This window comes from Rosa rugosa, chromosome 7, assembly GCF_958449725.1.
Source record: "Rosa rugosa chromosome 7, drRosRugo1.1, whole genome shotgun sequence".
NCBI lineage: Eukaryota > Viridiplantae > Streptophyta > Magnoliopsida > Rosales > Rosaceae > Rosa > Rosa rugosa.
The window spans coordinates 34545781-34558443 of NC_084826.1; the positions used below are offsets into that span (position 1 = coordinate 34545781).

The window sequence follows — 12663 nt, forward strand, 5'->3', positions numbered from 1 at the left end:
CTCTTTCTCTTCGAAAACCGTGAAACCATGGTTAATCATTTAATTTAAATCTCAAAATAATTTCTCAAAATAATTCATAAACGAAATTCCATACTGTATGCAATATTTATTTAAAACAAAGTCCACTCACTAGTAAGCCTCGGAGCTAAGCCTGCTGCCTGCCGGGATCCTCTTCACTCGAGGGCTCAATATGTCCTGTACAAATTTGGCAACATTTAAAAATAATGATAGGGGAATCATTTAATATCGACGATCATTTCCACAAAAATAATAATAACTCAAATTACTCGCAAATCCCCTAAACCTGGCTTTCTCCATTTAGGGTTCATAATATTTGGGATCTATGGTTCTCAATAATTCTTAAAATCCCCAAATTCTCTCTTAACACTCTCTAACCCTCTTTCAATTTCTCGAATTCCAATCTCGACCACAAAAATAAATAATCAATAAAAATTCTACATTAACACCCTCCGATAAAAATCGAAATTCGATATTTTTGAACACCAAGTGTGTCCAAAGGTCTCCAAATTGCTAGGGTATAATTTACAAGTTAAAATCATGCATTTATAGGGGCTGCACGCTCCACAGGGCGCCATCGCACCAACTTCTAAATCTGGTGCACCCACCTACACTACAATGATCTCCACAACAAACCAACAAAACAATTGGTCGGAAATCAACCCGAAAACAAGGAAATCCGGCGAGCTACTGTTCGCCCACTATTCACCTTTGATTCTTCCTCCTCCAGCCAATTCAAGCTGCAAGAAAGTTAGCACGATGATCAGCACCTCCCTAGCAACAAAGCCAACTCTTCCTGAGAAGCCACCGTAACCACATGGTCGAAAAGACCAATGAAACATGGTTCCCGCCATTTCTTGTAAACAGCTGCTAAGAAGCTATGCTTCCAAACTTGTCGAGCAAAACGACACTCCCAAAGACTATGCATTGTATCTTCTCTCAAAGCCCCACATCTGATACAGCTCTCCTCCACCTTCATATGACGATTTTTCATATTTGAAGTACAAGGAAGGAAATTATGAAAGGCCCGCCAACGGAAAATCTTAATTTTTGAAGCAACATTAAGCTTCCACATTTTATCCCACACATTCGTTACTTTAGTCAAGCCTACACTACCTCCTGGACTTCCAGCTTATTTGTTCCTTAATTCCATTGCAAGCCACACCCCTGATTTGACATTATAAATTCCATCTTTTCCATAATGCCACACAATATTATCTTGATATCTTGGCCTAGCTAAAGGGATAGTTAAGATTGTTTCGACTTCATGTGGGAGAAATAAAGATTCAACTAATGGCACATTCCACATTCCATGCTGTGTAGGTAAATCACTAACCATCAAATTTGGGTTGCCTGACCGAGGGCTCACCACTTGGAAATTCCATGGAACAGGAAGCCACTTATCCCCCCACACCTTGATACTCTCCCCTTTACCTACCCTCCACCTTAAACCATTCACAAGCAAATCCCTGCCCCATAAAAGACTACTCCAGATCATGGACACACCAGGACAGCTTCTGACAACCACCCAATTGGAATCTGGAAAGTACTTAGCCTGTAACACAGTATGAACTAGAGAATTCGGATTTGTTGCAATGCGCCAAACTGTCTTTGCCAGCAGAGCCTGATTGAACCCCTGAATATCTCTAAAACCCAACCTGCCATATTTCTTGTTATGACATAATAAACTCCATTTGCCCCAGTGGATGCCCCTCTTTCCTTTACCATCACCCCACCAGTAATTAGAGACTTTAGACTGGAATGATCGACAAACACCTTTGGGTAGTCGAAACACATTCATAGCATAAGTAGGAATGGCCTGCGCAACTGCCTTCACAAGCACAAGCTTACCTGCCTTGGACAAGAATTTGCTTTGCCAACCACTCATATGTGATACCAATCTGTCATTAATTCTTTTAAACATCATCTTCTTGCTCTTGCCTGCAACAGTAGGGATTCCGAGATATCTTTCATGAAATGGAACAAAAGATACCCCGAGGAAATTTTGAATGCTAACTTTCAAATCATCAGATACACTTAGGCTGAAAGAAACCGCAGATTTCTGAAAGTTCATACGTTGACCCGCCGCACGTTCATAAAGCAACAAACATTGTTTAACTGATGCAACTTCCTCCAAATTTGCAGTAGAGAAGATTAGACTATCATCTGCGAAAAGCAAATGTGAAATATTTGGGGCCTCAAGTCCCACCTGCACCCCATTGATCCGTCTCTCTCTACCAGCCTTCTGAAGCAAACTAGATAGTCCTTCAGAACAAAGCAGGAAAAGAAATGGGGATAGGGGATCCCCTTGACGTAATCCTCTGGAAGGGAAGAAATTACCAACCGGCTGGCCTTGCCACAACACTGAGAACCGTACTGACTTAACACATCACATTATGAGATTCACCCAACTGGTCGCGAAGCCTTGCTTCAGCATCATTCCTTCCAAAAAGCCCCACCCCACTCGATCATAAGCTTTACTAATGTCGAGTTTAAGTACCATCTTCAGATCAGTAGGATTCTTGTTGGCCCAAATTGTATGAACCATCTCAAAGGCCCGAATTTTGGTGATTTTTGTGGTGTAATTTTGACCAAAAGAAAAAGAAAAGGGAGAAGAAAAGAAAAGTCTTTATTTTGGAAGAAAAAGAAAATAGAGAAATGAGTAAAAGTTGGTAAAAGGAGTTTTACCGTGGTAAAGTGGTAAAAAGTTGAAAGAGTGAAAGTAAAGGTAAATTCAGTGAAAGGAGGTAAAAGATAAAAGTGAAAGTGAAACGGTAAAAACTACGGTAAAAGTAAAAAGGTGAAAAATGATGAGTAAAAAGGTAAAAGTAGAAGTAAAACTTTATTTATAATTATTTACTTATTTATTTTTAATAAATAAGAAATAATGGTAAATGAAGGGGTACTTGGTCAAAAGAGAGAAGTCAAAGTCAAAAGTCAAAAGCCAACTCCGAAGATTGACCAAGGTTGACCGACCTCGTAAAACGAGAGGATCGACTCGACTTTGGTCGCTCGGATTGGCGATAGTTTGATGGAGCGATAAGGATGTTTTCTGTTTTTTTAAGAAAGAAGTTAGTTTCCCAAATTGGTAAAAGTTGAAAGAGATAATAAATGACCTCATTGAAATAAAAATGATTTAGTATGCGCGATTATTTAGAGTTATTACGATGTTTATCCAGATAATTACTTACAAACTAAGTAATGGTTCAGGAAACACGATCGTTAAGAAAGCTTAAGCGGAAAATACCGGAGTGTGGAATACGCCGGCATTTCCAGGTAGGGTGAGCTGTCTCTTCCTTGTTAGAGGCTTTTCTATATACGTGGAATGCTCTAGTATAATAGTATGTTGCTTGCAAGTACGTTTTTGGTTGTTCATTAGTCGATGCCTCGTGATATCTGTGTTTTCATAACTGATAATTGCTGATTGCGAAAACCGAGGCTAGACTTGTATGTTAAGATACTGTATCCCATTGTATGTTTGTACGTGTGACCTGAAAGTGAATGGGACCTAGATGCGTTGATTCCTAGTCATCCCACTGTGTCGATAACCGTGAACCTCCGGAGGGGGCTGTGCTCCTATGTGCGTCGAGGAAAGGTAAGTACCGACGGTGAACCAGTCATAGGACACTTAGGGCCAAGAAATGGACACTTTCGCTACTTGTAGTCATAAGCACTATAGAATAGTTGGCCGGTTCTCAAAGGATGACGAACCGGGTCGGTCACCGATTGTTTTAGATTAGCCGGCAGGTAAGTATCTCGGAGCTCCAAGTTGTGTGAAGCATGCTGCATATGATTTTCTAAAAAAGACAACGATGATTCTTTTTGTTTGCATTTGTTTCACTCGATTTTACAAATGCGTGCAATCTATATTCTAGTAGCTACGTTTTACTTATCAGGTTTCAAACCTAACTAAGGTTGTGTCGGCCCCTATTGGGCTAGCGAGGACGAAATGTTCACCCTTACATTTCAGGTTACAACGAGGTCACTCCGAACGATCTGGATTAAAAGTGGGTCATTGGCCGAGTCCGTGTGTTGCTGTCCCTGTTGCTTGAAGTCCTTCCCTTTTGGTACTCTATCAATTTACTCGCTTTCCTTTCGATGTTGAACTCAGTTGAATTCTGTGAGATCCGTCCACCTGGGAGCGCGCCTCACTCTATGTTTTATTGTTGCTGTTGAACTCTTTTTATTTCAGTTATGGTGTAAGCCCTAAGGCATCACACTGCACTTGCCTACTTTAATTTGAAGTATCTCCAGACTTGTTACTTTGAATATTGGGTTGTTGATCGAAAGTCCTTTCTTAAAAGTTTTATTTGTCTCTTATTTTATAAAACTCGTATTTCAAAAGGCCTTATAGTATTAAGTTGGTAGGTCTACGGTACGTCTACGACGTATCAAGCTCCCATTGGCTTAATATTACGGCGTTGTGGTATACCCACTCGGGTCGCCACAGAGGACTAAACAGTATTTAGTCCTAAAATAATCATACGCATTGATAATATGTCAGTCCATTATGATCACATCAAATAAATTGTGATCATAAAATAAGTTATTAACAACAATAACTACTAGATAATGGTAATAAAATGAGTTATTAATAACAGTAAGTACCATATATTGGTAATAAAAATGGTAATGAAATGAGTTATAACAATAGCTACTAGATAAATAATATAGAATGAGTTATAAATAACAATAACTACTATATAATGGTAATAAAAATGGTAACAACATTGTTGAGACTAATTTCTACTACATTTTTAGTACATTTCTCTTTACATTTTGCTTAGTTATTTCCTTAACAATGTCATTTCTAACTTGTTTTGTGTTTTTAGGTAGTTTTGAGTCCGGAAATGAAGGCAAGGAGTTATTTGCGCAGAAATGACAAAGAAATGGAGAAATAAAGTTTTCCCAGTTCTACCAGGAGAAGGAATCCCAGTTGAAGTAGGAATCCTAAGTCAACTAGGAGTGAGCTCGGAAAAATGTTGTTCGGAAATGAGAATTGACAGAGTCCCAGTTGGACGGAATGTCACGCCCCGAATTTTGAATAATTAAATTCAAATCCGAAACGCGATAACTTAATAAGCACAAGAAAAACACAGAAATTTTTTCATTTAAACTAAGCAACAAACAAACCGAACTCACAATGTCAATACCGACTCGTTCTTTAGAGTCACATATTACATTACAGATAGTTTACAAATCAAACTGAATGACAATTCAATAAGTAAACACACCCACCACAACTCACTACCCAGCGGAAGACTTAAAACTAAGAGCACCCTTCCATGTCCACGCCATCGAACGTACACCTCAGCTTTGATAATGATCACACGATAATCAAACCTGCACAATAACCCCTACACCATAGAATAGTGCACCGGGAATGTAAACAACAAACCCGGTAAGCCTTTCAGCCCGTATGAGTAAACTCAAATAAAGTGACTCACGTCACGCATGCTTATAATCTCTCAATTCGTGAGATGAATTAAAGCAACAACATTTAATTCCACAAAATACATGCTTTCACCATCTTAGCTTAACAAAAACAATATGCAATTATCACAACAAAACGTCAAGTTCAAATTAATCAATAACATGCTCAACAATTTCTACCCAACTAAAAACCCACATGCTCTGTCTCTCAATTCATTTTACGTCCCCACAATTATGGTATGATTGATAGAATTCAAGGTGTGAGTTGTTTTCTATGTTATATTTGATAGAAATCAAGGTGTGAGTTGCTTTCTATGGTACGATTGATAGAATTCAAGGTGTGAGTTGTTTTCTATGTTATATTTGATAGAAACCAAGGAGTGTGTTGCTTTCTATGTTTCGTTTTAAAAGAAACCAAGGTGTAAGTTGCCTTCTTTTATTTCGATTTGAAAGGAAATTAAGGGTGGGTTGTTCTCCTTTATTTCGTGTTTTTAAGGATCAAAGCGTGATTTGGTTTCTTGATTGAAACGTGTGGGTTTTATCCCGTGATTTTGTGTGAGTTGTTTTGAGTTACTCATACGGGCTTGCAAAAGCTTACCGGGTTTGTTGTGTGACAACCCGGTGCACTATTCAAACGGTGTAGGGGTTAATCCTGCAGGTCAGGGTAATCGTGGTTGAAGCTGAGTTAGCTTGTTGGCAGCAGAACGGGTAGGAAGCAAAATTTGGTTGGCTTTGCCATTGTTATGACTTCTGCTATGTAGTAAACTTTGAGGAGCATTTACGTTTTATTTTGTTGTTGACAATTTAATTCGTAAGCTTATGTAATATATGACTCTGTGGGCGGGTCAATATTGACATAGTGGGTTCAAGGCATCAATACGTATGTAGTTTAAAGGGAAAAAGTTTCCAGGTACTTGGTATTGATGGTTGAACGATCACGCATATATAATTATGGGATTGTATATCGATTTTTATTTGTGTAAAAAAATCAGGGGCGTGACAAGTTTATATAATCAAGACATAATTAATGAGTGTTTACGTGACAGTCACACACACATATATATAATATTTACAACAGTGAATTAATTCTATACATGTATAACTTAAATTATTTTGAACGTGGAGGTTTTATCAAAAATAAATATATAAATAGTAAACAATAAATGATGAAAAATCATGGAATTTGAAAATACATTGAGGGATCTATGGCTTTGCAAGCTGTGTAGATCTAGAAATATCTTATAACATGAAAGCCAAGTTCAATACGGTTCTCAACGATCCTTACCGACGCCCTTGCCATCACCCTTGACCAGAAAGCAGCCATCATCTAATCCAGCCGTTTTAAGTCTAGCCATTGAAGGCTGTATCCCACAAACCAAGCCTACCATCCTTTTCTAACCCAGATTCGTTATCATCAGCGTCTTACAATACCATGGTCCATGGTCTAAGTGTTCTTTTTATAATTCTCGTTGCACTTGTACCTCATAAACTTTAGAAGGGTAATCCTCCTCCTCGGCCTAAAATTAATCTTTATCTAGACTAATCCGTTGGCATTTACCCAAACATAATTTTATCAAGCTCAATTTTGTTCGTTAACCACCTCAATCAAGCAACTGCAGGTTTTATATCTGCAATGATCAAGGCATCTCTATTCTAGCTTCAACCAGAAATGTTTGAGAAAAACTCGGTGCTTGTTACTGAGGCTCTACCCCTCAATAGGAAGGTCACAATCAGGCAATTCAAGATGGTTTTAAAAATATCCAAGTGGAGGAAGACTCAAAAATTCTAATTGATGGCATCTTGGGAAAAATCGAGACTCTTTGAGGGATAAATTTATTGTCTAAGAAATAATGAATCTGTCCAAAGTTAAGAGTCGATATTTATTTCTCTCATATTGACGTGTGGCGGATGAAATAGCAAAATTAAGCCGCTCTAAAAATGAGAGGGGGGTGGGGGGAACCATCGCTAACATAATTCATCATTATTATTATACTATTTAAACACAACAAAGGGGGCAAAAGAAAAAAAAAAATACACATACAAAGTTACAAATGATATAACACAGGCACATGGTGACGTCTGTTTATCCTTATCAGAAATGTAGCAGTAGGAGTCGCACCGGCTTGCTTCTACAATGATCCCCAACGTGAGTCGAACTAGCAGATGCATAATATCTTCATAGAGAAGGAAAGTTCGAGACCGGAGAAGAGATAATTAACTAGTAAGGTGGAGGATGATGAGGAGGAGGTGGTCTGTAGGGGTCGAAGTATGGTGGTGGGGGCCCTGGTGGACCCGGTGGTGGAGGCCCTGGAGCATAAGGTCGCGGAGGAGGAGGAGGACCAGGTGGATGGTGATGGTGAGGGGGTGGTGGTGGTGGTGGTGAATGATAAAACTCAGGACGTGGAGGAGGTGGCGGCCCATGATGATGATGTGGAGGAGGAGGGGGTGGTGGTGCAAAGGGGTCTGGCGGTGGTGGTGGCGCAAAGGGGTCTGGCGGTGGTGGTGGCGGTGGATGCCTACGGAATCCCATAATATCGTGATCTGAATTGGTTGCTAATGTGATTATGTGAGTATGCTATATATATCGGTATATAAGTGAAAAATAAGAGAATGGAGAAGTGATCTGAGGAGAACGTACAGGGGATTGATTGGTTGGTGATCGATGGATCAAAAGAATTTCAATGAACTCAGCTTGCTAGGTCAGAACTCAAGACTCGATACCTCAACTAATGGACCTTAAGTTTATAATGTAAGAATTAAGAAATTTCTAGATATGAGGACTGTTAGGTAGTGGACTGGTGGATGACTGAAAGTCTGAAACGTGTTCGTTGGAGATCTTATCATCTTTGCCCGGCCAAACTTGGTTCCTTAACAATTAAGAGAACCACACCTACAGCTTTTACTTTTCCTAATTTTTAATTTTCTTTCGTATTTTTGTTCAAATTTCATAACGACTGATCATCCCTCAGCTGCATGAAAAAGAAACAAGAAGAAAGTGACGTTGACGGTGGACTAGCTAATTGATAATGCAAGTAGTGATCCCAATAGACATACTCTTATCGTTAACTATTCAGGATTTTAAGTTCGGTGGGGCTTGAACTTCTTAATAAAGTAAAGAAAAAAAAAATAGTAAAGAATCTTGACGGTGCGAAAGAATTTTATTAATTGAAAAAAAAAATACACCTAGTCTAAGGTCTTCTCCTTACTAACCTCACTGACCGAGTGCAACACTCTTACTGATACAATTTGTCAATCATGAATTTGCAACTGAAGAAGAAATCAACATTAAATGGAAATTAATTTATCAAACTCATTTCTAACTACCCAATCAGTATCATTACCTTAATTAAAATCAAGTAAACAACATCAAGATCAAAACGAAATTGAACCGTCAAATGATCATTTCAAGTTTTCAACCAGTTAATCACTTAATCAGTAAGCTCATAAGCTCATAAAAATCAATTATATCATTTTGATTGTTTGCAATTATACCATCAAGATCAACTGGAATTATGGAAATCCAAAATCGAATCCGGAACCCATTTCAACAATTCAACTATACAATTCAAGTAATCCACAATCGAACCCGGAAATTACAGATTAGAAATTTAGATGTGTCTAACCCAAAAGGCCAGAACTTTAGAAGAGAAGAAGAGGATGATTGATCGGAAGTAACATTATATCCAACTAAAAATATTTTGCCGTCGGAAATACATTTTTGGGATGACCATTATTTTCGACGGCAAACAAACTCTTGGAAAAAGTTTAGAATGGGATCAGAAATAATTATAATTTGGCGGCAAAAATTCCCGCTAATTATTTTTCCGACCAAGTTTGCTGTCGTCGGAAAATATATGGTCATTTTCTGATAAAATTTTGTTTCATCGAAAAGTCGTCGGAAAATATAGGATTTAGTTCCGACCACACAATCACCGTCGCAAATACAAAAAAATAATAATAATAAATTGTATGTAACATGTTGAATCCACTCTTTGACTATTTTTTTTTTTAAAGGTTCTTTGGCTTAATCTTTTTTACCATTTATTAATGGTTTCTTTTAAGGGCTAATGATAAAATAGGTCATTTTAAAGTGTCTTATTATAATTCAGAATACATAAATATCCCTATGATAATTAAGGTCAGCTCTTTACAACCTACCACTAGAGTTAAATTTAATTACAAAAACTGCCATTGTCAGCTCTCTCTCTATCCCCTCTGGTTATCCAAGCCCATCTGAGCCCTTATCTGAACCAAAATCGCTCTCTTTCTCTCTCCAATGGCGTCCAGTACGTCTCCGACCTCTGCATTGTCACCGCTGGGGCCACGACGAGTCCAGGCTCAACTTGCCACAGAGGAATGTCTCTCTCTTCCACAAGATCATACCTCCGCTCGCAAGTACTCGCCGGAGACCATTTTGCTCATTGTGTCGAATCTGGTACTTTGCTGAGGTGATAATCCAGCTGATCGTCCATCGGTTCGATTCGCAACCATGCTCGAAGCACATGTAAGGCTCTTTCTGATTTTGGCTCTCTCAATTTTGATGGTAATTTAGCAATGAATTTGACTATCTGTGGTGCTTTGATTGTTGAAATTTGATGAAAGCCCCTTCGGCACTATCCTTGCTTGATTGTTATTGTTTATGTGATATTTCTCAAAAATCTCACTCTTTCGCTTTACGAAGATCAAGTCGGCCTTGTCGATTGGTAAATTTCAATCTCGTATAGCTTAAGCGATTTTGATTTTCGATTCTTACTTGCTCGATTTCTCTAAATGAAATCGAAGTTGAATCTCTCCTTATAATCGAGCTTTGAATTTGATCATTTTGGAGTTGAATATCTGTTTTGTTTTGAATCCGAGATTGAATTCTATGAACTTCATTAAATATGCTTGGAATTTGAAGTTGATTGGTTTGTTGCCTTTTTCTATGAATCCGAGTTTGAAGCTTGAATTCAAAAATGTTAAAATATGTATGTGGTTCTTTCAAACCGTGTGAACGATTGGTTTGTTGCCTTTTTCTATCTATAAGAATATTGTTCCAAAAGCTTTTTCAATGTTTGCCTTTTGGACTTACATTAGCTATTGATCACCAAGTAGGATCATCTAGGCTAGCAGATATTTAAGTAATATGAAGATAAAGAAACCAACTCCTCTCTCACAAAAAATGCCTCATGCAGATCCATTGGCTCTTCGATTCCAATCCCTCCAATATCCCAAATTTAGTAAAGGCTCCGACTCTCTCAATCTCTTCAAAATATTAATCCAAACTCGATCCATTTCTAAGCTTTTTTTTCTTCTAGACTCATTGGCTTTGGCATGAAAACTCATAAATAACGTTTCAAAGTTTCCAGGTTCTTGAACTAATGAACTACTGTTGCTGATTTGAAATTTTTATAATTATGTTATTTGATGTTTCATGCCTTTTTCATAGTTGGAATGTGATATTTAATAGATTATATTGCATTGACATTCTATTGAATTGGCTTTGTGTTTGATCTTATACACCGTAATGCAGTTTTTGTCAAGTGGTTTTGTTGTGATGCTTTTTCATTATGATGGTAACGTTGAGGAGTGGATGCAATTTCAATGGAATGATCTTGTCATTTATGTGTCTGCAGTCAATCAAACAAAATGGTACACAGGACTTATCTTTATGCCTTCATTCATTTCATTTGTATTAGAAGTTGGCTTATTTTAGATGCGTTTCTTAGTGATAGCTTTCTTGATGCCTAGGTGGTTCGCAAAGCGTTTCTTACATCGTGATATAGTTGATCAATATAGTCGCATTCTTCTACGGGATGAGGACCTTGGAGTTGACAATTTCAATCCTCAACGGTACTGTAGCTGCATTTCCTTTTAGCAAAGTTAGGATGCTTGCTTGCATTTGAACTACTGTAAAAGTCTGTTGCTCAAGCTCTAAATTGTTCTTCTTCTACAACACTTCTAGGTATGTGTCCATTGTTCGAAAGGAAGGGCTTGAAATATCACAACCGGCACTTGATTTTTTCAAGACAGAGGTGAACTACATGGAGAAACTTTCAAAAGATGAGGGGATTCAGAAGAAACTCAGCAAGGATATTTTGCAATATAAAGCTCATATAATCAAGATATTTGTGGAACATAGGCACAATTGGATCTCTGCAGATTTAGAGTTTTAGAAATTTGCCTAGGGCTTAGGATGCAAGTCATTGGTGAATTGTAAACTCCAGTTTATTAAATAAATTAGCTTTTTGTATCTTTTTATGATGTCACTGTTATGTTTAGTTTTCCTTAATAAAACATTACTTTTATAGATGTTTTACAGCACATTCTAATTTTTGGCATCTTTTGAATTCAACAAGTCAATGTCACTGACCGTGTCCAAGTTTGATCACAAGTTAGTAGACAAGTCACTAAACATGTCATTGGCAATTGCATATCACTTGCCAAGTTATTGTTATATTCATGTCACTGGTCAGGTCACATTGCATTTCACTGCAATACAAGTCACTGGCCAAGTCACATTGCATCATTGACCATGTCACTGTTATACACTTGTCACTGACCAAGTTACTAGCCAAGTCATGTTGCATTTATTCATAGTAATCTCCTCAAGGGAAATCTTGATGAGGAGATATCCCCTCAAGACCAATATGAGTGAGGAGTAATCTCCTTAAGGAAAATCTAAATGATGAGATATCCCCTCAAGGAAAATTTGGGTGAGGAGTAAAATAATTCCCTAAATGCTAATTTGTGTGAGAAGAAATCCTCTCAAGGCTAATATGGGTGAGGAGTAATCTTCTCAAGGGAAATCTGGGTGAGGAGATATCCCCTTAAAGAAAATTTGGGTGAAGAGTAAAGTAATTCCCTAAAGGCTAATATGTGTGAGAATAAATCCTCTCAAAGCTAATATGGGTGAGGAGATATCCTCTTAAAGAAAATTTGGGTAAGGAGTAAAGTAATTCCCTAAAGACGAATATGTGTGAGAAGAAATCCTCTCAAGGCTACTATGGGTGTGAGGAGAAATCACCTCAAAACTAATATGGGTGAGGAATAATCCTCTCGAGGTGAATCTAGGTGAGTAGAAATCTCCTCGAGAGGAATCTGGGTGAGGAGCAAGAATTGAACCAATGACAAAGTCAGTGACATGATCAGTTACATTTCAATTACTTGGGCAATTACATACATTGTAAGTGACATGGTCAGTTACATGATCAGTTACATACATGGTAAGTT

General features: G+C 37.9%; 2 protein-coding genes across 3 annotated transcripts; one reads left to right on the forward strand and one right to left on the reverse strand.

The window, feature by feature from the left end:
- Positions 1-1150: 1150 nt before the first annotated feature.
- On the reverse strand, positions 1151-6839 carry LOC133723213 (uncharacterized). Its single transcript, XM_062150029.1, has 2 exons — positions 6737-6839; positions 1151-2283 (listed from the first exon to the last, which is right to left on the reverse strand). The coding sequence occupies exons 1-2, from the start codon at positions 6837-6839 to the stop codon at positions 1151-1153; spliced, it is 1236 nt and encodes a 411-aa protein (XP_062006013.1).
- A 2912-nt stretch (positions 6840-9751) lies between these two features.
- LOC133720163 (uncharacterized) lies at positions 9752-11743 on the forward strand. 2 transcript variants are annotated; one of them, XM_062146332.1, is made up of 4 exons: positions 9752-9955; positions 10964-11082; positions 11182-11283; positions 11396-11743. In XM_062146332.1, exons 1-4 carry the CDS (start codon positions 9941-9943, stop codon positions 11604-11606), a joined length of 447 nt encoding a protein of 148 aa, XP_062002316.1. In that variant the 5' UTR covers positions 9752-9940; the 3' UTR covers positions 11607-11743. The 2 variants fall into 2 exon arrangements, with proteins under 2 accessions (XP_062002316.1, XP_062002317.1); XM_062146333.1 differs by lacking the exon at positions 9752-9955 and adding an exon at positions 10467-10799.
- Positions 11744-12663: the final 920 nt, after the last annotated feature.

What these genes read in the sequence shown, in the direction of transcription:
- LOC133723213 (XM_062150029.1), bottom strand. Translation starts at nt 6,839, where the DNA reads ATGGTAGGCTTGGTTTGTGGGATACAGCCTTCAATGGCTAGACTTAAA. An exon ending in GGGTGATGGCAAGGGCGTCG is followed by an intron (nt 2,284 to 6,736) that starts GTAAGGATCGTT and finishes TTTGTTCTGAAG; the next exon opens with GACTATCTAGTTTGCTTCAG.
- LOC133720163 (XM_062146332.1), top strand. An exon ending in GCAGTCAATCAAACAAAATG is followed by an intron (nt 11,083 to 11,181) that starts GTACACAGGACT and finishes CTTGATGCCTAG; the next exon opens with GTGGTTCGCAAAGCGTTTCT. An exon ending in GACAATTTCAATCCTCAACG is followed by an intron (nt 11,284 to 11,395) that starts GTACTGTAGCTG and finishes CAACACTTCTAG; the next exon opens with GTATGTGTCCATTGTTCGAA.